The sequence below is a fragment of the Lepidochelys kempii genome, chromosome 1 (assembly GCF_965140265.1).
Source record: "Lepidochelys kempii isolate rLepKem1 chromosome 1, rLepKem1.hap2, whole genome shotgun sequence".
Taxonomy (NCBI): Eukaryota; Metazoa; Chordata; order Testudines; family Cheloniidae; genus Lepidochelys; species Lepidochelys kempii.
In genome coordinates this window covers 241,890,824-241,914,925 of record NC_133256.1, presented here as the reverse complement: position 1 = coordinate 241,914,925, position 24,102 = coordinate 241,890,824, and the positions used below count along the sequence as shown (strand labels likewise).

General features: G+C 40.8%; 1 protein-coding gene across 8 annotated transcripts in view; it reads right to left on the bottom strand.

The window, feature by feature from the left end:
• KDM5A (lysine demethylase 5A) overlaps nt 1-24,102 on the bottom strand; it is a 95,194-nt gene that overhangs the window by 63,891 nt on the left and 7,201 nt on the right. For 6 of the 8 annotated variants that reach the window (XR_012155918.1, XM_073320852.1, XM_073320910.1 and 3 more), the window contains 9 exons: nt 23,885-24,055; nt 23,263-23,397; nt 16,542-16,647; nt 14,908-14,996; nt 11,255-11,413; nt 10,022-10,141; nt 6,024-6,182; nt 3,903-4,084; nt 968-1,130 (listed from right to left, as the gene is read on the bottom strand). Coding sequence is in view for 7 of the 8 variants with exons in the window: in XM_073320852.1 (XP_073176953.1) it covers nt 968-1,130; nt 3,903-4,084; nt 6,024-6,182; nt 10,022-10,141; nt 11,255-11,413; nt 14,908-14,996; nt 16,542-16,647; nt 23,263-23,397; nt 23,885-24,055 (1,284 nt within the window). In the remaining variant the exon portion in view is untranslated. The remainder of the gene's footprint in view (nt 1-967; nt 1,131-3,902; nt 4,085-6,023; nt 6,183-10,021; nt 10,142-11,254; nt 11,414-14,907; nt 14,997-16,541; nt 16,648-23,262; nt 23,398-23,884; nt 24,056-24,102) is intronic. The other 2 variants (XM_073320879.1, XM_073320901.1) reach the window with 2 other exon arrangements.

Here is a 24,102-nt window from a genome sequence, read left to right as displayed (position 1 = left end):
CCGACTTCACTGATTTTCACTGGCCAAGCTAACTAAAAAACAAACCAACAGCAAAAGCAGTGTACATGACTTTTTAAAGATTTTAGTTTTAATAAGCTACAATGTCAATAGTAACAAGGGAAACAATCTGTTTACACAAGATTTTAAATTGACAGCGTTCCATTAATTTGGTTCATATTATGATATTCTCTTAATTCCAGTTTCGAAAAAGGAACGGACATATATATTGCTAACAAGAATATCCACAGTTATAATTCATGCCAACAAAAATTTTCGAAGAGATACTAAACCTCATGCTTCAGGGCTTAAATCAACCTCAAACTGTTAAACATCATAAGATAAGACCTAATGTGGGGGCAGATTGCCTCACATCTGCCTAGAACAGGATTTTTTTTATTACACTTTCCTCCAAAGCATCTGTTGCTGGCCACCCTCAGATACTGGACTATGTTAATGGTGACATTTAACCAAAGCCCAGTGGTTAATTACTATTTAATTAACATATTGAATTCAGATATCTGGTTCTTTAACAGCTGATAAATACAGAAACAAAAATCAAATAATTATGATATGCAGTGAATATATTTGTTCTATATCATATTTTATTTTATTTACAGCTTTTTGGGGTCTTTTTGCAAGGTTTCTCTCTTGATCAGGTGAGCCACTTAAGATCATTTGATAGTGAGAACACACTAGTGGCAACCTAATTGAATTCTGCTACATCTACACAGACTTCAATTTCACACTGAAGTCCTTCATCAGAACATTACCTCCTTCTACTGAAGCATGCTAGAGAATTAGATGAAAGACCACCCCTTAACTGATTAACCGGATCCAAGAGATCACCATCGGAGTTCTTAAATGCTATTCCAACACATCATAAGGAAAATCTGTCAAAAAGCAAAAGGTATATAAAAATAAGCAGTGGGTTACAGAGGTATGGAAGAAATTCTCCTGTACTACTCACAGGCACACCATGCTCCATCAGCACATTGGGGTTCATGATGGTGACAAGCTGATGCAGGAGATCAGGCTGTGACTCAAACAGTTCAGGGGCCAACTCTCTCATCACCTCCTCCAGTTGTTCTGCTGCATGAGAGGGCACTCCATACCATGTCTTCGGCTCTCCCCTGGCAGAAAACATAGCCCACAATACACATTACCTAAAGGAAAATGAGGATGTCATCCTAACGCAAGGTGTGTCAGTTCAGGACAACTGCACTGGTATTTCCCCTCAGCAATGACACTCACTCTCAGGCTTCCAACTCCCCAGACGTTGCCTTTCTTGGGTGTTGACGTGTGTCTCACTCTGTTTTGATCAGGGTATTTCCAGGTAGTACAGTTCCCTGCCGCACTTCCCTGTGTTATTCCAAGCCAAGGCAGGCTATTCAAGCACACCTGCTCACTTTCTCTTCAGAGATTTATAACAGTGATTGTCAACACTTACAAGTTACTACAGTTCTTTCTATGCAAACCTATTTTATTCTTAAGGTAGAAGCACTACAGAGAACACATTAAAAACAACAAAAAAGAGCCTATACACATGTTAAGAAGCTTACCAGAGATCACCCCAACCCTAAAATGGGCTCTGGCTGGAGCAGTCCTTCCAAACTCCACTCAAGAGGTTTCTTTTGTGGTCACAAATTCATCACAGCTTCAGCTCAGAACAAGCACATTCATAATGTTTAGTCCACCCTCTATACATCTCAGGGGGTCTCAGATCTGGAGTTGCCAGGAGCAGGTAATTAGAAGACAATGGGTTTTCTTCCCCAGAGCATAGCTTCAAAAGGATGGATTCAAGTGGGTCACATTTGCATCCCCCTCCCCCCAGGTACTTCCTAGGAAATCCACTTCACAGGGATTGTTCCCAAAAGCCTTCTGAAGTTCCTAATACCTTCCAGAGATTTCATTAGTCAGTCTCCTAGAGAAGTTATATACATACAATTCCATAACACACACAATTGCATTTTTAATGCAATGGAACCCAAAAGGTATTAAACCAAATTTAATAAACTTCATTCATGATACTGTCAGTGTCACACAAGATATACTCCAGTGATTTCACAGAGCCTCCCACCACTCTTCCTGAGACACTCTGCACGTGGCAAGAAACAACATTCTCAAACTTACTTTCTTCTTGGGCTAAAATGAACATAGTGTTCTAACTTGACAATTAAGTGAATTACTCCAGAACACAATCCACAGCTGCATTTTCTACCATTATCTGACAAAGTACCACTTTGCCACAAGAGGCCTACGTGAGAAGACAGATGCCTAATATTTTCTCCAAGGAAAGGGTTCCTATTTTTCCTCCAGTCAACTGACCAGGTTTTATCAGACTAAGATCTTGACTGCAACAGCCACTTCCTAACACAATGCACTTACCCAGAACAGAGTTTAGGATGGGTGTGGAACAGTCGAAACTCTGACACCAGCAGAAGAGTGCACAACTGCATCAGAAATTATGACAACAGCACACAAACTCAGCATTCCAGCACGGAAATGCAGCCTACAGCCACCACTTTGCTACACGTAACCAATTACTGGAAACCACTGTTCTGAACCACAGGAGAAGGACAGCTGACTGGGATTCCTAAGGTGAGATTTATACACTTAGTGACAGGTCATGTGCCTAATATGTTAAATATGAAGGGGGATTGGGACAAACAAGAGTGAAATCAACCGATAAAAAATGAGTGACTGCCAAACAAATTACTGCAGTCTTTCCAGTTAAGTCTTAGCACCACAATGCTCTGTACTGGCCTATGAGCCCAAGAATTTGTCAATAATATTTTGAGTAGCAGAAAACTATCTACTAATTCAGAATTGCAAGCAACTCTGCCTAAATACCTCAATGTCTGTCTAGCGTTCACTGTCTAAATACACTGCAAAATTATTCAGAAGTCAGCCAGAAAGCTAAGAAGAATATTGCACTCAAGAGTCTAATTTTGTTCACACCAACACCCCATCTGATTCCTGAAGTCTTCAGTGACACCTGCTGGTAGGACACAACCAGTCAAATCCCACTAAGCAAACCTTCCCCTCACACCTGTCTGGACTCTTGAAAACCACCAGCTGGCACCAAAGCCCAGCAACAATGATCTGGCTCATGGCATGCTGAAGCCAGTAACTGAACTCTAAAACTATACTCTGGGCTCTTGGTTACTAGCAAACATATTTCTCCAGAAAATTACCATCACAGTTCAAAGGCAAGTTGACCGTTACAAGGTGTACACACAAGCATACACTTTTCATGTTGAATAGGGGTGCTTCCCACAGCTTATCTCCAAACACGGCTCCATTATTACTGAGCCTGGACTTGGGGAAATTGCAGCATGAGTGGTTTGTTTGCAATGAATTTGGTGGTGGTTGTTTTTTTAAATAAAAATACAACCACCAAAATATTTTGGGAGAGCCTAACATTAAGTTAACATCACTGTGAGATTCCTAACTGGCAGTAGTGTGAGCACCACTACATCAAGATAGAGCTGCTCAGCTATTTGCTCTGATGTAACATACTACTTCTAAACTGCATTATAAAGCAGCTTATCATCCAGCCAACAGGATTGCTTGATTAAATGAGTGCACCAAGACTTGCTCAGAAAGGATGTCTGTAGAACAGAATTTTCCATTGTCACTGGTGATGGTGTTTAAACATCTACATGTAACCAAAGGGCTAACACCGAGGTGCTTTATACAATGATATCTTCATCCATCTCTCCTATTAGTGTCAGTCTCATTCTAAGGAAATGAACCGCTTCTCTCTCTTACGGGCCTTTGGTCTCGAACAAACAATAATAAGAATGGATAGCACCAGGCACAGGTATTAAATGAAGAATTGCATCAGTTAAGAGCAATCAAGGCAATGTAAGGAAAGAGGGTGACAAGAAGAGAGACCATACCAGTGCAGGTAATTGATGGAATAGCTCCAGTGGTCCTCAATGTGCCAGCAGAAAGAGGAGAAGCACATCCCTACGTACAGCCAGGGCACCTTCATGCCAGAGATATCTGCATTGATATGAGCGAGGACTGACTGTTCCAACACTGGCATGTTATTCAGGTTCCAACCAGAAAGTGCATATTCCTGCCAAAGAAAGGGAGAAAGCTGTGAAGTCAGAAAACCATTCAAATACTCTAACAAGCCTAAGGAAAAGGTAGCCCTCAGGATAAATGGAGCAGCCTATTAATTTACATATTAGCCTTTGATTGGTATTCTGCCATGCTGATGCTTCAGAAGTGGGAAGTATTTCTTGATATCAAGCACTTAATCAAGTCTTCCAACTACTCCTTAGACCTTAATTAGCAGCCAATCCTGTTAGGCCTGCATTGAAGTAATTCTCTCACTAGATATTGGTTTAGATAGAAACCTAAACATGCTTAAGACTTTCACTCTTCCCTGTTCTTTCGCTGCAAGTAAAGCACTGGTCCCTACAAAGTGGGTAGCAAATGACATCAGCATGATATCCTGAAGGCAAAATTCAAGCCTTGAACACACTTCAAAGAAATCATGAAACTCAAGTCTTACTACATCTTTGTGAACCATATTCTGGGAAATCAGTTACTCAAAGGCCCATTTTACTGCAGAATGACTGATCTTAACCTTTTTTTATAAAAACTGCTTGAAGGGTACATACTTAAAAACAGGAGAACTCCTTTACTGTACTTGCTAAAAACATAAAAACTGCCATACCCAGTCAGATCAATGGTCCATCTAGCCCAGTATCCTGTCTCCGACATTGGCCAATGCCAGAGCTACAGAGGGACTGTACAGAATAGGGCAGTTGGAGTGATCCAACCGTCATTCCCTTCCAGCTTCTGGCAGCCAGAGGTTTAGTCACCCCGAGCTTGGGGTTGCATCCCTGACCATCTTGGCTAACAGTCATTGACGGTCCTATCCTCCATGAACTTATCTAGTTGGTTTTTGAACCCAGTTATACTTTTGGTCATCACAATATCCCATGGCAATGAGTTCCACAGGTTAACTGTACATTGTGTGGAAAAATTATTTCCTGTGGCTTGAATTAAACCTGCTGCCTATTAATTTTATCAGGCGACTCTAGTTTTTGTATTATGGTTAGAGTAAATAACACTTGTGATGGTAAAAAAGTATGGAGGCAAAAGAATAGCAGCAAGTCACTGCTCAGATGATCCCAAATTCACCTCTAACTTCAGATACCTCAACATGCTACCACCAGAAAGACAAAAAGTTAAGAACTGTATTCATATATAACATGTCTCAAATGCTCATCATAGTTCTTTCACACCAGCCCACATTCCAGGATGGCAGATGTATTGCAGGCTATCAGCAACTCATATTAGCTAAATTAAACAGAGCAGAAGCCATGAAAGGGTACTGAGATAACTTGAGTCCTAGTAATAGTTACTGTAGGCATGTCTGGAGAAGATGGACAAGATTATTTAGTGGTTCTTTTCCCTTTCTACTGCTTATGATAGTATGGCATATGCTGTATGTTGGGAATATGAGAAGATACAGGTAAGGAGAACAATTGAAAACCAATCCTTTTAACTTATCCTCAATAGATTCTAAATATAGAACATCTGGATAAGAAGGCTGATGTTCTGGTAGTTAATAGAAAGTTGAAGAGTTCAGGAAAAAATCCTGTCAGTCTCCTTATGCTGAGAACGGTTCAGAAATGCATGCTGAGTACTGCCTTAATACCTTGCATTTCTATCACAACCTTCACCTGAAGAGCACTTTACAAAGATTAACCCTTGGAACAGCCATGCAAAACAGGTGAGAACTGCAGCAAGAAAAATAATTGGTCAGTCATAGTAAATCAATGACTGCGCCAGGAATGAAACCTAGGTGTCTTGACTCTGATCCCCCTCCCTTAGCCTCCAGATCACATTTGCCCGAAAAATGTTGGCACATGTAAAAGCTATCACCATTTTTCTTCACAAAACTGCAAAAATCCACATCAATTTCAGTCCTAAATGCTTAAATGAAGTGCAACTTCCTGTTCTGCAAGATTTGGGGTCAGTTAACATTTCCCCATTCACACCTCCTCTTCTGGCATCATCTTTCGACGGCCATCCTTCACAGGGAAGCCACTTCCAAAGTCCTTGGATGAGATATCAGCCCCATACTCCACAATGACATCCTCCTCAATGCTGCTCACCAGTCGCCAGAACTCCTTCTCCACCAGCTCAGTAGGAACCATCTGTAAAGACAAAGGCATTCCAAGGCATGCAGCATTATCCCAGGGTAAAAAAAACCCACCCAAAACTGATAATACATCTTTCCCAACACCTCACAGATCAGACATTAAATCCAGTCTCCTCCCACACCACACACAAGAATCAAGTTCCACAGAAATCATAAATTTTTTTTTGCCATTCCTCACACCTTATCTACACTACACTTATCTACACTACAAAATTACACACTTATCTACACTACAAAATTAAGTCGACCTAAGTTAGGTTGACGTACAGCCACCGCAGTAATTATGGGCGTTTTACATATCCACACTACCCTCCTTCTGCAGGTGGTGTGTGCTTGCACTGACTTAAGTGGGGCAGTGTGGGGGCTGACAGTTGTCACCCCAGGGGGGCAAGGAGGGCTCCAGCTGTCAGCCCGGCGGGCTGACAGCCAACGTAAGTAATGCAGTGTCTACATAGACACTGCGTCACCCTAATTACATCGACTTAAGCACTATTCCTCTTGCTGAGGTGGAGTTGTTAGGTCGGTGTAGTGTGCAACTTATATTGACATTGTAGTGATGCTTACAGAGTTAGGACAAGGTAAGCAGCCTTATGATGACCTCTGTAGTGTAGACCAGGCTTTAGAAGCAGGATGTCACATTGTGTGGGAAGGAGTGGGTGGAAAAGAAAGCTAGGATGATTAGAGACAAACTGCCCAGAGATAGTTCTAGTAAGAAAAACTAATAAAAAACAAATAGCCCCATAATTCTAGAAGAATAAAAAAAAATGAGCAAATGTTCTGCACTCCAAATGTGTCCATTAAGGACTACTACATCATGGACTATGGGGTAGTTTTTCACACAACACAGTCAACCCGTGGAACTCCTTGCCAGAGGATGTTGTGAAGGCCAAGACTATAACAGGGTTCAAAAAAGAACTAGATAAGTTCATGGAGGATAGGTCCAACAACGGCTATTAGCCAGGATGGACGGGGATAGTGTCCTTAGTCTCTGTTTGCCAGAAGCTAGGAGTGGGTGACCGGGGATGGATCACTTGATGATTACCCGCTCTGTTCATTCCCTCTGGGACACCTGGCACTGGCCACTGTCGGAAGACAGGATCCTGGGCTAGATGGACCTTTGGTCTGACCCAATATGGCCATTCTTATGTAATTTCATCACCAGACCAGGTTATCCACATACCCATCAGAAAGGAAGACAGCAACCATGACATATGCAATAATTCAATCGGATCTTCAGAACAGACTGATACTCACTGAACAAAGAACCAGACTGTGCATCTATCACAACAAATTGGATAACAGCTGTCCATTTGGGTCAAGCAGACCAGTGTCCTCTTCCCCGAGCCCCTAAACTCTCAGCCACTCACAGATTTATAAGAAATACAAGAGGCAGAAAGATTCTTTTGTTTCTACTTGAGCAAGGTGCTCCTTTCCAAAAAGGAAACTATTCACTAATTCTGGAGTGTTAATTGGACAACAAACTTAACCACATTTGCCTGAAACTTTTTTTGATCTATCATTGCTACAAGTAACACTAAAGTTATTTTTTTATATTGGCTTTTCTATGGTGCTTATCACCACAGTATTTCACAAACATTAATGCAGCGGCACATACCCTATCAGCTAAGGAAGTATTATCTCCATTTTACAGATGGAAGAAACAAAGCAGAGAGATTATGTGTCTTGTTCAAGGTGCCACGCTATGGGAAATCTACAGCAGAAATAGTAACAGAACCTAGAGCTTCCATTTCAGTCCTGTGACTGAATCACAAATCCATCCCTAGATTATTACAGCAAAAAAGATTACTGGGGAAACTTCTCTCTCATTTGAGGGCTTATATATTGTATATTACACATCTGACAGCTCTTTCTGTATAACTAGACCATAGTCTGTTTCTCCAGTTTGTATGGTTCTCACACACATCATAGACATTTTTATAAATAAGAAAAAGTAGTTTTTAAAAATAAAACTTGGTATGGAGCGGAGAGCAGTGGTATCTGAAACTTGTTAAACCAGCTAGGGTAACAGAGTATACTAGGCCCTTTAAAAGAAAGTGCCACTAATCCAAATCTTATAGAACTCCGCCCTTTAAAGAAGAACATGCTGGGAGATAGTCCCCAGGAGGGACTGATGAGCAATATAGTCCCAGTGGTTCATGTGATCATGAGGGAGGGGAGTCAAATGACTGAACTATACAAAAAGCCTAAGGCTCAGTTAAGAAAAGGGAGGGTAGGACTTGGAGGAAGGCTATCCAGAGTCCAAATATATGCAAGGAGCAGAAGGTGACTGCAGAGACCAGGAAGTGAAAACTAAAGGGCTCTCCATGAAGAGAACACTAAGTCCGGAAAGTGGGTTGTAGACAAGAACAGAGTTCACAGAATGGTCTCAAGATGGGGTGAAATAAGGACAAAAGGCCTGAGGCAGCACATCACTAGTACGAACTCAAGACCTGGGGGGACTGGTTTTGCTTGCGGGCTTCCAGCGAGGGACAAAGTCCTCCTTTCAACCCTGCATTAGCTGGTTAATCCTAGTGAAGACCACTGACTGAACTCAAGAAAGGTGTGAATTCCATTTGATTTTATGAACTCTATTTATGACTAATCTGTTCCATTTTATGGCAGAAGACAGACCAGGTCTGAGAATCTGAAACAGGATCATCAGCAACTGAAGAGCCGTTCCCAGATGGTACCATGAGGGCAACAGTCTGAGTCACCGACTTTTACTGACCCTCTTTCAGCAACCCTACTTGAAAGCAGGGAGAAGGGAAAATCTCAGTATGAGAAAAGAAGCAGGAAGAAACATCAGACTTGCTTTTAAAATGGGACACACTCTCTGACAAGAGGAGGGAAGTCCTTCAACATAACCAGAAGACTGTGCAGAAAGAGTGGAAGGTCAGAGGGACCTGGTTGCCCTGAAGGAGGGAAACTAAACCTAAAAGCGTCTCAGGAATAGAGGACTGAAGGAGGGAAATACATTCAGCTGTTTGTTGTTTATGCATAGAGATGTATATTCCCTATACTGTCTAAGAGTAAAGTTGTGTGTATGCGATTAAAAAGTTCCTTTACAAAACTTGTGTACCTTACTTTATCAGCCACACATCACCAAAGAGCTGAACTGAATACCAGAATGTCCATCGCTAGGGAAAATGTGCATTAGCTGGTGGGGCGACTTAAGAGGGAGGACAGAGAAGGGGGTGGGTAAACACTTGACTTTGAGCCCAAGGCAGCTGGACTGCAGGATCCCACATCCCAAGGAGGGAGTGCCAGACAGGGAGTCTGCACCCCAGGAGTGTGCATGAGAGGTAAGAACTAGCATGAGTGTCTGGATGCTGCTCAAACCCAGTGGATATGGAAACATGTGCAATTCAAACATTGGTTCCAATACAGCAGTCTGGTGACCATCCATGGAGGAGGTGAGGAGGACACTCGTCCAGGTGTGTAACAGGGGTCAAAAGACTTGAAGCATGCCTGAGTCAAAAGGATTAAATACAAGGTGAAGCTTGGGGAAGGGCTAGAGGAAGAATACATACATTACTTGGACTGTCTGGTTTGCTGAACCCTGAAAAAGGAAGGAATTTAATAGTTTGGCCAGAGTACTGTGCAGGGGTATAGGCCTAAGTCACCCATCCATCAGAAGGAAATAGCAGACGACCAGCAGAAAGAGGGGAAACTGAAGGAGACGTGACCAGATGCCAGAAAGCGAAACCATTTGTTCACATATTTCAAACTGACATTGCCCCTTTAAGTCAATCATGAGATGCCCATCAAAAACTTTGTCAGCTGATACTTCAGTGCCTTCCCCAGTAACAAATCCTGACAAATAGGGATACTTACGTGGACTGGCATGTTGAAGTAATCAGATTTGAAGTTATCCGCCATCTCTCCAAAGCTCTGGAGGGTGTACTCCCTGACAGCCTGCTCAAATCCAAAGGCCTCACGCGGTTTGTTACATTCCTAGGAGAGGCAATACAAATATTACTCCTACAGCTGATGACGAGCAGCCAGGCTCCTACTGGAGATCAGGGTCTAGGTCAGTATTCTTGGCTAATACAAAAGCAAAATACTGGTTTCAATTGCTTTCTGCATATGGGGCAGCTCCTACCACACAACTAACAGTTGGGCAGCCAAACTAACATGTTCAAGCTGACTGCTTCACCTGCGCTCCAAAAGGCAGAACAACAAGGGACAGCAAAGATACTTAGGCAGTCTTAAGCGAAAAGGGGATTATGTGAGATTCGGGCACGAAGACAAGCAGCTGTAGCAGAACTGCACTAGAGCAAAACTTAAGTCTTAGTAACGCAGTGTAACTGTAGCCACACCAGTCCCAGGATATTAGAGAGACAAGGTGGGTGAGGTAACCAACAGAAGCTGGTCCAATAAAAGATGTTACCTCACCCACCGTGTTTTAGTAAGTCAGTAGCTGGTTTAGCGGTGGAGAAGATAAGCATATGTGGAGGGCGGGAGGAAGGGGTAAGAGGGTTTATTCGGATAACTGCTTTGGTATAATGGTCTTATGCTAATTGGTTAGTAACTTGAGTCATCTGACATGCACAGATTCAGAGGAGTTTCTTTCACTGTCTTATCCACAGAGAGGGGGCAAACAGCAGCCTTGGTCACATCCCAGGCTAGTCCACCTTGCCTATTTCCGCGATGCCCCTTTCAACACCAATAGAGCCCTCTGACAGCATTTATGTACACAGAGGTATATCTGAACATGCAAACATGTCACACAGCTGATGGCTAGTTACTTTTTATTAACACCCTCTGGTAACTCAAATTCAATCCCAGCTCTTACTATGCAGAGTTCAGCTGCCCAGAGAATTTTAAGCTTCCCCGGCAGACGCTCTTCCTTCTTATGCTACCCAGCAGCTGTGTCTGCGGAACAAGGGGCCTCTGGAGACACAGTCACAGGTCACATCCTGACAATATCCCAAACGAAATATAAACCTACACATTCTGCTCCAAGGACAAGAGGAAGAAGACAGCGCCCAAAGGGCTGAGCTACCATTGCAAATGGCTCTTCCTAACAACATGATTAGATGCAGAGAGCTTGAGTAGTTCTTGTACCTCAGCAACGCATTTCGGGCATCTCCAGTCACCCTTGGGCACATCAGGCAAAGGGGGAATCAAGCAAAAAGTGTGGTAGCTATCATCACATCCATCACACAATAGCAGTTTGTCCTCATTGTTTCCGCGGCCACAAAACAAGCAAACATACAGATCAACCTGTGGAGAAAAAAAAGTCAGTGTAATGTTATGATCAGTCTCCATTACCCAGATGCTGCCTTCCATAAGCTGCCTTGCTAGAGAGTCTTACTAGCTATGCAACAGTACACAGTGCTGAAATCTGATACTTCGACATCAGGGAATCCTCTCCCTCCCACCACCTTACCCCACAAGAGAAGCACTGATAAACCTCCACTGAGCTCCTGCCTTCCAAGGCAGCCATACATCTGAGAATCTGAAAAGACACAAGATGGTAGGGAGCTAGGGAATATCCATCTAGCTGAGCTACAGGGGGAGGAAGGGCATTATCAAGTATCTTCCAAATAGATAACTTGAAGAACTCATTTACTTTAACTAGAAGAACTATTTTACATTAATTTTGAGAAGATGAGGATCCATCCTTGCCACATCCTCAGTATGAATGCTTTCCCACTCTCTGAACCCCAATGACGGTTAATTCAAATTAGATCTCTGCACAGTGCACTCTGCAAGAGCCCCTGTGGCTAGATCAAAAATAGGCACCACATCAGTATCCACAATATGAGTGAAATTATATCTGAAGCTGTTCTCAAACGCAGAGACAAAAAATAGACCAGCCCAGGAACAGAGAAACATTGCAAATTACAAGCTGAGAATCCAAAGGCAAAAGCTACATGCACCAGTGCTAACAATCCTTCCCCTTCATCTTTATTCTTCTTTGATTACATGAAGGTAAGGACTCCAAGTAGCAAAGTAAAAGTGTAAGAACTCATGCTCCCGCAAACCACTTCCTCATTTACTGTCTGACCTGAAGAACTGTCTCAAAAACCAAGGAAATTACTGCACAATCAAGGTCACAAAGTCCCTCCTGCTAGAGCTTGTCACAGAAATATAGCTCCAGGATCCGTAAAGATGGGTATATTTTAGGGAGAAAAATAGCTGAAGTCCCTAAAATGTTTGTTTTATAAATCTGAGCTGTGATACAATCGAAATACATTAGTCCATTACTCACCTGCTGTATCTGAAGAATAATTTTACGTTTAATCAGTTACTAGAACACTCAAATGTAATACATTACTTGATCCAAATTCCCCCATTATTCCCAACAGATGAAAGACAACCCAGATTGTATCTTTTTATTATGTAGCCTAAAAAGCAAGACAGGATGACAGTAGTTTTAACTAAGTCAGGCTGTCACTACAACATCAAGTCTTTTAAGTGACTGAAACACAACAGGAATGTATCATGTAAGGCAAAGCCCTACTGATATTCCATCCTGTTTAGGAGAGGATGCACACCCTAGGTGTGCAAGCATGCAATGCTCCTTAAAATCTCATAGTTTTCAATTACATATGCTTGATGGGAAATTTTCAAATGGTCAGAATTCTGCAAAAGTCCACCATTTTCCAGATTTAGTGAAAACACTAGTCTTCATGGAAGATCACATCCAGGCCAAGTTTCAAACTTAAGCTATTTGTGTCCTAACAATGTCTAAAAGTGTGATGGGTTTTTTGTTGTGGTGTTTTATTTATTTTTTAAACACAGAGAAGGAGGGGAGGAAAAATACACCATCTCAAACAAACTCAAGAAAACTGATATGGCAGAGGCTCTTGATGGAAGGCATCAGCCAAACAGGTTACTTTCAGAAACAAAGTGTGTAGAAATAGGGGATTACAATTGAAACTGTTTTGCAACATTTAGTATAGCAACTCCCACCAAGCAATACTATGATCCTACAGCACTGCCCTTTTTCCATCATCTTCAATACACACGTGCAACATTTTGTATTACAGCACAGTTAACGTGTGATTAAATATCAAAGCCATACTGTAAAGCAAACACACAAAAGCATATTTATGGTTGCTGTGGGACTCTCAAATCTTGTGACTTTTGTGCAATTAAATCCTCAATGTTTTTGCATTTATGCATTTTTTGCACAGAATTACCATTTTACACAAAGGTAAAATAATAAATGGGTAGGGAAGGAGGACAACCAAAACTATAGTAGTATATTCTTCAGACGACAACTATAGACTGACGTACAGGACATGTACATTTCAGAGACTTACCTCCTTGAAGGTCTCTCATTCAACTACTATCCATACCCAAACAGCATTCATTTATATTGGTTTTACAAGACCACAGCCAAGGCAATATAGCTGCAAGCTTCTGCTTTTATTGCTACCTTATTTGAACCCCACCCACAAGTGTGAGATAACACAAACAGGAATCAAAAATCAGGTGTCCTTATAAGTGAAAACTGACTAGATAAGATTTTATTGTAAAAATTTTCTTATGTAAAAAATGAAAATCACTAATAGCAGCCATTCCTGTCATGGAGAAACAGCAAGCCTAGAAATATCATGTACTCTCAGCAAGTAACTCATCTAAGTACTAAAGGGATCCAGTTCTTTTAGTTTTGAAAGTGAGACAAGCTCAGGCCTATTCACGCTGGTAACACCATCTGCTTCCAAGCACCTAGCTGCTGCTGCTTTAAATTGCAATTTATGACCCCTATAAATTAACTCAGAAGCCATTTCTTCATCTAAAAGATTTCATTTGAGTTTTTGTTAAAGGTCCCACAGCCCTTCCTTGAACTGGGAATAACTAATGTTTCAAATAACCACAACAAGCTTTGGGAAGACTTTCTGAAGCTAAGGAAAAATAATGCATTCTGCATGCTCAGTATGCTGTTTTTGAAGTGTGCAGAACTTAATTTAGACATGTTAGAAGTACTAATCCTTATTCAGGATTGTGTACACATACCAAGTATGACAGTTTAAATAACGCCATTTGAGTTATCCAATAAAATAAAAGAAACTATACGCTGTTTTTCCATGCTCAAGTATCAAACAGCTACACAGATTTTATTTCTTCCCTTTATTTTTCTCCCTGTAGACTAACAAAAATGAGACGTTTCATCTCAAAAAAGCAGTTTTCAGTCCTGTTTTCAGTAATTTAAACCAGTGTTTCTCAACGACCAGCCTGTGGACTGGCGCTGGTTCCAGATATTTCCCTGACATAGCTTAGGACAGCAGCAAGCCAGTCCCTTGTATCAAAAAGGTTGAGAAGCACTGGTTTAGACTATCTTAGATACTCATATGGTATCCATTACTGTGGTATATTCACAATCTAATGTATTTTTTCTTATAATATCACTGAGGAAGGAGAGTACGGCTATTTCCATTTTACAGTTGGAGAACTGAAGCACAGAGACACAAACCAATTTGCCCAAGATCATACAGAACATCTGTGGCAGAGGAGAGAATTTAAGTTAGATCTCCTGAGTCTCGGGCCAGCCTCTTCAGGATAGAATACCCTTCTTTTCTGACAAACTAAGGTAGAATCGCAACCTAAAATGGAATGTTTTTCCTGTGATTAATTCAAATTCTCACCATACAGCAGATAATCTAATATCTGTTACAGTGCCCTATTTTCCCAACGGCACAAATAAATCAGAAAGTAACCCAAGCTTCATTTCCTCATGTGCTCCAGAGCAAAGAAATCACACTTACGAAGTTGACAGAAATTGTCCCTTTGCGCTGCCTCATCTGCATGCCAAACGCTTCTGACTTGGTACCTTTGCGTCTTCGAGAGACCTCGTCTTGAAGTAAAATAAAGTCACATACATTTCATTAATACAGCGTAAAGAAAGAGCCAACATACAAGGATCATGTCAAGTCCAGCCTGGTACCCTGCCTTTGGCAGCAATACTACTTAGTGCTGTAGAGAAAGCCAGAACTCTTTGGTGTACCTGACCAGTGTACTCCTGGGAGAATTCTGCACCCCTGCAAACTGCAGAATTTCACAGAATTGTTTCCCAAACAGAACTTCTGGCCGCCACTAGGGGTCGTTGGATCCTGCAGAGCCCAACTCGCAGTGAGCGGAGTGCCCAGCCTGGCAGGGCTTGAGGCTACACGCTCTTGGATCCTGGGACAGGAGAGGACCTGAGAGACTCAGCCAACTCTGGCAAAGGGCAAGGAAGGGCAGGGCTGCACCACACCATGTCCCCCGGCAGGACAGTAAAGAAGTTGGGAGGAGTAAAGAGGGTGCTGGTGTGTGAGCTGGGGGCTGCCCCACAGCTGAGCTCTGTGGGGTGTGGGGGGAAGAGGAGGAGAGGGGACCTGGTGTCCAGAGGCTGCCCCATGGCTGAGATCTGTGGGGAATGGCGGACTGGTGTCTGGGCCAGGGGCTGCCCCAGGGGGAGGGGTGTATGGGTGTCTGAGCCAGAGGGTGCCCCGCAGCTGGGCTCTGGGACTCCAGGTGTCTGGGCTCTGGAGGCCCCAAACAGCCCGTCTCCAGCACCTACCAACTGGAACTGGGTTGTTGTAGGGGTTTTTTTAACTCTCTACTCCTGGGAGAGTCTTTTTTGCTGTTGTCTGTATTGACGACATACTTGTTGACAGGTATTTTGAAACAAGTTACCAAAATAATTGAAACTGGAGTGATTATATTGTGTTATTTTGACAAATAAAATATGCAGAATTTTAAAATGTTGTGTGCACAATTTTTAGGCACAGAATTCCCCCAGAAGTAAACTGCCAGTTGTATCAAGCTGTATATGACTGGGGAAGGGCAAACCCTCCCTTGCTGATCTTTACAGGAGATCCAGGTACATCATGAAACAAAGTGGATTACCCTTATAATTTGCAAAAAGAAAAGGAGTACTTGTGGCACCTTAGAGACTAACAAAATTATCTGAGCATAAGCTTTCGTGAGTTACAGCTCACTTCATCGGATGCAGCTCACGAAAGCTTATGCTCAAATAAATTGGTTAGTCTCTAAGGTGCCACAAGTACTCCTTTTCTTTTTGCGAATATGGACTAACACGACTGCTACTTTGAAACCTTACAATTTGTGCGCTTATCTAGCGTGACTGGTGTTTTTTCAAGTCCAGTAATTCTCAACTGGTACAGTATGGTTCCTAAATAAAGAAATATGACGATCAAATTAAGAGTCCAGCCAATGTGGTTAGCCACCATGAGTTCTGTCAACCTCCCCATGAATTAAATCCCAAAATGTTTAACTTTTTCCCGTCATAGTGGCTCATTTTGACCTCTTCCCACTTGTCTCCAGAGAGAGCAGCGAGGTTTGGTTCAAAAGACTGTTTCTGAGTCCTTCCCACAGGATAAACCAGAGGCTTATTTACCTTCTTTATCCTTTGCTCCCAATGCCAGTCCCACCATCTTGGGTCCAGCTCCAAAGATCTGCAGCTTCTTCAGCTCGGTATTTCTACTCATCTCTCCTGCCTCTGCCTGAAAACAAGACCAGATCAGCACAACACCATCAGCATTTACCTTCCAGGTCTCCACTACTCACTGTACACTTGTATCTCTACTCTCTTCCTCTCATTGCCCCATTCACGCTCACAATATCTGCTTTACCCATAGAAGATGGAAGGCCTGACTTTTCATCCCCAAACCCAGTATCCAAACGCAAGAATGGGAATGCAATGAAACACAGACTGGAACTTCCCTTCCAATTCTCCAAACAGATGTCTCCACGTTTAGCATTAAAAAGTTTTGTTACAAAGGTCAATCTATACAACAAGTTATCACGGAGGACTAGGTTTGACTTCTGGCAAAAACAATCAAACATCAATGCAACACTTTCCAAGTTACTATGGAACAGGAAAAGTTTGATATTAATAAATACATTATTTATGTGGCACCTTTCATCTGCTCCCTAGAGTGAGTGGATATATCCACAAACTATTGATGATGTTCACACTTCATAGGTCTTCTTGAATCCTTGTCTGGGCTTGGATTTTCAGATGCAGTGGCAGATTTACTGTTCCCCACAGCCCCTACCTACACATGGTGCGCTTCAAATCATATGAATTAAGCAATGGAAAATACTTATTAGGTCATCCAGGCCATCCCCCTGACAATGCAGGGATGTTCTCTTCTAATGTTTTGTCCCTTCCTGTCCATTCATTCACAGTCCTCCATAACTAACGGAGCCTCATTATTTTTGTATTACCATAGTCCCTAGGAGTCCAAGTCATGAGCCCAGATTCCATTGTAATAGGTAATATAGGTTTATCCAACCTTGTTTTATTCCATCATTACCTCCACTCCACCAGAGATGAGAACCTCAATACATCTTCTGTCCACTTACTTCTCAAAAACTCTCTCACTTTATCCACAAACTTTCTTTTATACTACTGCCTACCCTTGGAATGTCCTTCCTGAGCTGGTACACCAGGCAACTACCTTTTCTTCATTCAAGTCCTTCCTAAAGACCTGCTGCTCCTACAAAGCCTTCAAGCCAGTCAACTAAAACATTTTTAAACCATCATGCTGCCCACTAATGCTCACTGAGAAACTGCACCAACTGATGTTAGCCTGCCCTTCCTTCTCCTGCTCCCCTTTACAAACTTTTTACTCTTCTTGTATTACGTCTGAGATAAGTTTGTTAGCTCCTTGGGGGCATGAATCAGGTCTCTGCTGGTACTGCAAGGCACCTATCACAATCCTTGGTGACGTCAAAAAAAAAAAAAAAGCTTTCTGGTGAGCTGTGCTCAAAACTGAACGAGAAACCCCATGTGCAATGACAATAATGCTATAAACAGAGAATATAATTTCCAAGTATTCATGTCAAATTTTCATGTTTGTTCTTTTAGTTGGCTGCCAAAATGGACTGAAACACAAGTCTCATTTGCTAGTCACCATAGGGGTTTTTTTTTGGTTTTTGTTTAGCACTAGTGCTGTCCAGATTTTCCCTCCAACTGGATTCTGTGTTTGGTCTCGTTTTGTCAGCCAGTATTATTAACTTGCAACTTTCCATTCTGAATATCAGTTATTTTCTATTCATGTTCAAATATCCGGTAGATCATCTGTGTTATGCCTCTGTTCCCACTGGTAATGGTAATGTTCCCACTCATAATTTAAAGGGACACTATCAACCTGTATTTTTAAAAACTGACTTTAAAATACAGTTTGATACAGCAGTCCAATATGTCCTGATTTTTTTAATTACTTACATTTTAAAGGGTATTTCTGTTCACCTCTTTATGTTCATAGAAATCTTTCTAGCAAGTGAAAAACTGACTGACATTGGACAATGGTGTAACTGATCTTGATGTCCATGAGAATGTACAAAGCATATAAACCAAAACATAGCAATAAAATATTTTAGTATATAGGTACACCATTCAGACAAATGTGATTTTTCAAGTCAGCGTCCCTTTAATTTTATGGGAACACTTTTTTCCCACTACTCCATATGATTAATGAAAACAGATAAAATGCGATTTATGAGAGATCCCAGTGGTATCAGATTACCTCCTTCCCCCAAACACAATGTTCTCATTAAATCTTCACTATTTACAGATTTTCACGCAATTTTTAGTCCATTTGCCTGTCGTAATCCCAATCCTTACTTTCCTTTGAAAAAGTAACTTGACTATCATTCTTTACTAAAATCCAGACATTACATCTATCAAGTTCTCTTCTCACATTGCTTTTTGATAGAATTATAAAAATTAAATCAAGCTTTCCTGCCTTTTTTTTTTTTAAATATAAAAACCATGTTTCTCAATTCTTAGTCCTTCTAATTCCATTATACTTCTAAGTAAACATATTTTAAAAGGTAATGATTGGTAATGATTTAAAAGGTAATGATTGCGTCACAATCTATAACCACTAATTCCTCTCATCAGGTAAATGGAACACCACATGTATCAAAAGCACAAGTTATGTAACCAGAAGGGAACCAACCAAAAAAATTCTATCTAATAAATGCCTATAAAACAAATAGCACTTGTTCACAAACAGACTAACCTATGAATATCAAAAACATTCAAGATTATTAAAACCCACACTTCATTTAGTGACACTTAAGGTTGCATCAAGACACCTCCCAACTCAAAATTGTGAAAGCATGGAATTAAAGGGATAGGATGGGAAAAGTCTCATGCCACTTTTACAGTGCAACGCGCTCCAACTTTCCATGAGGCTTTCACTTCCATCTCCAACAGATACCAAAAAGCCATATATATTGCAACTTCAAACTTGCACTCTAGCAAAAAAAAAAAAAAAAAATTAACAACCTCAGACACACTTGTATCAGTCACACAGTATACGTGCTTTTGAAGTTATTCTGCCTTAACAATGTGGTTTAATAAGCACACAATGTTATTATTCCTAACTAGGGTTTGTGACTGAGCATGCAACGAAGTAGACTTGTCATCACCATATTTTTCTCTAATATTTTAACAGATTTCTTTATTTACTCCATCGTCCCACAACTGCTAAACTGAAAAATCAAGAACACACTGTAACAGGATCCAATTATGGGTTTAAGTACCTCATCCTTTCAAGGGACACCATCAACTTGAAAAGTCACTTCTATGAGATATTTTTAACCTTCTATTATTATTATAACAAGTAGCACCTAAGATTATTATAACTGAGAACAAAACTTATTTTATTGCTTTGTGCATTCCCAACACTTTTTATATAGCAAGTTAAATTGTTTCTTTGAACAGTTTCCACCACAATTATCTCCCACACTAACACAAAAATGTTTTCAAAATAGTGAAGTGTGATTGTCAAACCACAAAAATTGGTAAGGGAACTCAGGGCAGATGTGTTGCCAGGAACTTTTAACTCTTCTAAAAACTTCTCTAGATTTGAAGTTGTTGGTATCACTTTAATATAACATCTTTTAAAAGATTAGAGCAACATTGGCTTCTCTTTCCTTCCAGTACAATGATTTTTTTAGAAATAAATTATCAGCAGTTCAGTAAGCTCATTAGTCTAATCCCTTAACAGCCAAGGATGCATCCTTATGTCTTATTTGTCTTTACTCCATATTTTCCAGTATTCCTAATCTGCTCTTTATTTTTAAACAATATTTCCCTTAAAATTATTAAATTAAGTAGTAAAAGAAAAATGTATCTAAGCCATTTTTCAGTTATTAATATCACTCCTGTTCTAAAAGAAAAGGAGTACTTGGGGCACCTTAGAGACTAACCAATTTATTTGAGCATAAGCTTTCGTGAGCTACAGCTCACTTCATCGGATGCATGTAGCTCACGAAAGCTTATGCTCAAATAAATTGGTTAGTCTCTAAGGTGCCACAAGTACTCCTTTTCTTTTTGCGAATACAGACTAACACGGTTACTACTCTGAAACTCATTTAATAAGTGACCTGCTGTCCAACATTTGTAAAGTCATCCTTATTTTCTAGTGTTCATCTTTTTTTTTTTTTTTTTTTTTTTTTACTTTTCTTCCTTTCCTGGCAACCCTTTACTAAGTTATTGCTTGCCTTCCCCACCATTCCCATTTACAAGAGTTTTATTTTGCGGTAATGGGAAAAAGAATAGGACTGGTTAAAACAGATCTTTGGTTTTGGAAAGACTTCTCAATATTCCTCTTCTTGTTCTTTCAGTTATTTTTCAGAGGGTTTGTAGCCAGTTGTGGTTTAATTATAGAATCTAAAGATTCCCGACCTTCTTTTACAATGGAGAATTTTAATATATCCTTCTCTCGCATCTCTATTACATTTCTTAAAATCTGGCTTTCCTGAAATCTAGTACCTTTGTTTCACAAATGCAGCAGTACCATACTTAATTCAAGTAACTTGCAGTCACTAGTTCCAAACTGTTGCTATTCTCATTCTTAGCTAATTGATCTGTAAGTAATAGGTCCACAGTACTTTCTCTGCTTTTTAAAATGTAATATTGCCTCCCACTTAGAAACTCTTCTCAGATACAGAGATCACCACAGTTAGCCATAACTGTTACCTTCAGTTGGATTACTGGCAACATACTCTACATAGGTAATCTTCATCTGATGCAGAATACAGGAGCATGTTTATCTGATGGATATTCACATCTGAGGCATATTAAACATGTGGGTTCTAGGGGCTCCACAGCTGGTTTAGATACAAATCAAGGTGTTCACTTTAATCTAAAAAGGGCTAGGTGGTTTGGATTCCTGTCTCCATAAGCACCTGCCCTGCAACTGAACCTGGAACATTTTGCAAACCGTCCCTAGATTTGCAGTCATGCTATTTGCGGGTAGCAGCAGGGCATTCTCAACAGGAGAATAAGGGACACGTCTCTGCTTTGAATTCAGTTCCCCAGTAAGTCCAACAAGTTTATTAGACCTTCTGAATGTATCAAAAATATTTAGGCTTTTCCTGATTAAGTGAAGTGAGTGAGCTGAGTTTCTCAGGGGTTGGAGAATTCATTTCTTTTGTTAAGTGCTAAAATAATTGAAAGCATGCTTAGATTTTATAAGACATTTTTGTATATGTCAACAATAATGAGCTTTGCAGACTACATGTGTGAAGATAACTCACCCACCAATGAAATGCAGCAGCTGTTCTGTACCAGGAACACTATGAACAGTTTTTAGAAGGGAGAGTGAGGAATACCATTGTTTTACTGAAACTACTGAAAGCAGTCTTGTAAAAAGAACGATGAGATCTTAATGATGTAGGGTCTCCTATATCTCATCTGAAAAAGACACAATAGCACAGTGCCCCCTAGACAATGGCTCAATACCAGCTCAGAAGAGTTCCACACACATAGTGAGGAGCAGCAGTTTCTGTAGCATGCTGGATTTTTCTTGGGTGGGTATCTCCCATCCATGTACTGACCATACCCAAGACAACACAGTTTGAGAGATCTCACATGATCACAGCCTAGTACTACTGATATGATGTTTTTGTATATGGTTACATTATACAAATAAATGTAGTAAGTCTGCCAAAAAGTGATATCAGATAAAAGACAACCCTGTCTAAATGAACCATAATCTAAGAGAAACAAAACATACTATTTACTAAAGCTGAGGGATACTCAGCAAAAGTGAAGGGAAGCCCGAGTGGCATGAGATGTGCACTTTGGAAAAAGACACGTTTTTGATAGCATTAGATATGGAAAAGAAATTTCAGTGTGCTTAAAATACGTCCAGAATGGCATGGTGCAAATAGTAAAAAAAGATTAAATTAAAACCCAGCTTTCAGCCACGTCCCACTGACTGGCCAGCAAGAAGCCACTAGTTCGTGCCACATGGACCCAGTCCAAAAACTTTCAGAGATTCTCTTTTTATAATGAGCATGTTATTTTATCAGAAACAGAGATGGCCTGCTTAAACAAGACTGCAGGGAAAGAAACAAAGAGAGGGAAAATCAGGCCAAGACTTCAAGGTCTTTTTTGATGTACCGACATGTAAAATGATGCTGTTTCAGTTTGAAGGGAAAGTTACTGGTGGTCCTTGTGGAATTTCAATATTGCCTAGTAAAATATCAGATGTTGCTGTAGCAATAATAGCCTTAACCCACACAAAAGAGACTGCTTATTTTCAGGAGAAAAAGCTGTGGAACTGGAACAGATTTCCCAGGCATCACTCTGCATTTTCCCTCCCCACTGCAAGCTCTTCACAAAAAACTGTCAGTCAATCTTGTGATAATTGGTCCCATTTCCACAGTTTTCCACTGCCTGTAATGCCTTGTCTGCACACAAGCTTACATCTGCTTAAATAAAGGTGAATCTAAAAACAAAGTTTAGTTAAATGGATGCAAGCTCCACTTCGACACACTTTTACATCAGTTTACAACTAGCTTATATCCATTTAGTTTGCATTGGTGCATTCACTGATGCAAACAAACACAATATAAGCCAGTTGAAAATATGAAAATAGTTTAACTATATCTGTTTACAAAACCAAACTTTAGTTAAGTTGATATGATTTCTGCGAATAGACCAGGCCTAAGAGATACATATCTCTGGAGTTTAAAAAAAGGACTGCTTCCTTGTGGCACATTTGCGTGGGCTCCCACGGCCAGACAAAGGCTATTGCACTGGTGCAAAGAATAAATGCACTCTGTCTGTAGTGGCCAAGTAATGTGGGTACCTGGGATTTGATGCGTCTGGTTCTCTTCAGCACAACGTTCATTCTTGTGCCCTGCTTTGGGGAAGCCTGGGCATCAGAGCCGAGGTCCTCTGCCTCCACTTTTTCCTTAAGGTCCAAGTTTGGCTTTTGGATGCCCTAAAGGATCAGAGCACAGAAGGACACTGGGTTGATTGATCAGGGGATCAGACTCTCTACGGTCTGTGAATCATCCTGTTTGTTGAGGAATAGGGCTACTGGTGAAGTCATACTGCAGTGGACATGCCATTTGGACAAGAGATAAATCACTGCATGCACCCTGAAATAAGAAGATTGAATCTTGACAGCTTCCTAACAAAGAGTAATAAAGACACCTTCCCAAACAGGTACATCACTCTTTGCCCTGTATCCCATTCCTGACAAAACTGATCTCTCACCTATCGAAGAAACCTAAAAGTATAATCACTACTCCAGATCACAATGCAACTTTTCATTCTATTTTTCCAAATGTGAACAGGTGCTGGTTTGATGAAAGTACTTTCTGCTTTCAGGAGCACAGAGCCACATGTGACAGTTTAGTATACAGCAATAAACTGACGCAGTTTGGGTCCCATCTTTCTGCCATGGAAGGGAACAAGTCTCTCACCATAAGGGTAACCCCAGACTGGAAGAGTTCATAGGGGTACAGTATCCGTTCATAGTGAGACTTCAGCAGTGATCCAGTGCCTTTTCCTGGCAGGTAGCCTAGTCGACTAGCCACTTTGGACCATTTCTTCTCTTTAGTGACCACCTCAAAGCCTCCTTTGCTGGCAACAATCTGAAACAAAACATTTTTTTTTAGAAACTTTAAGGAACTTTGAGTTT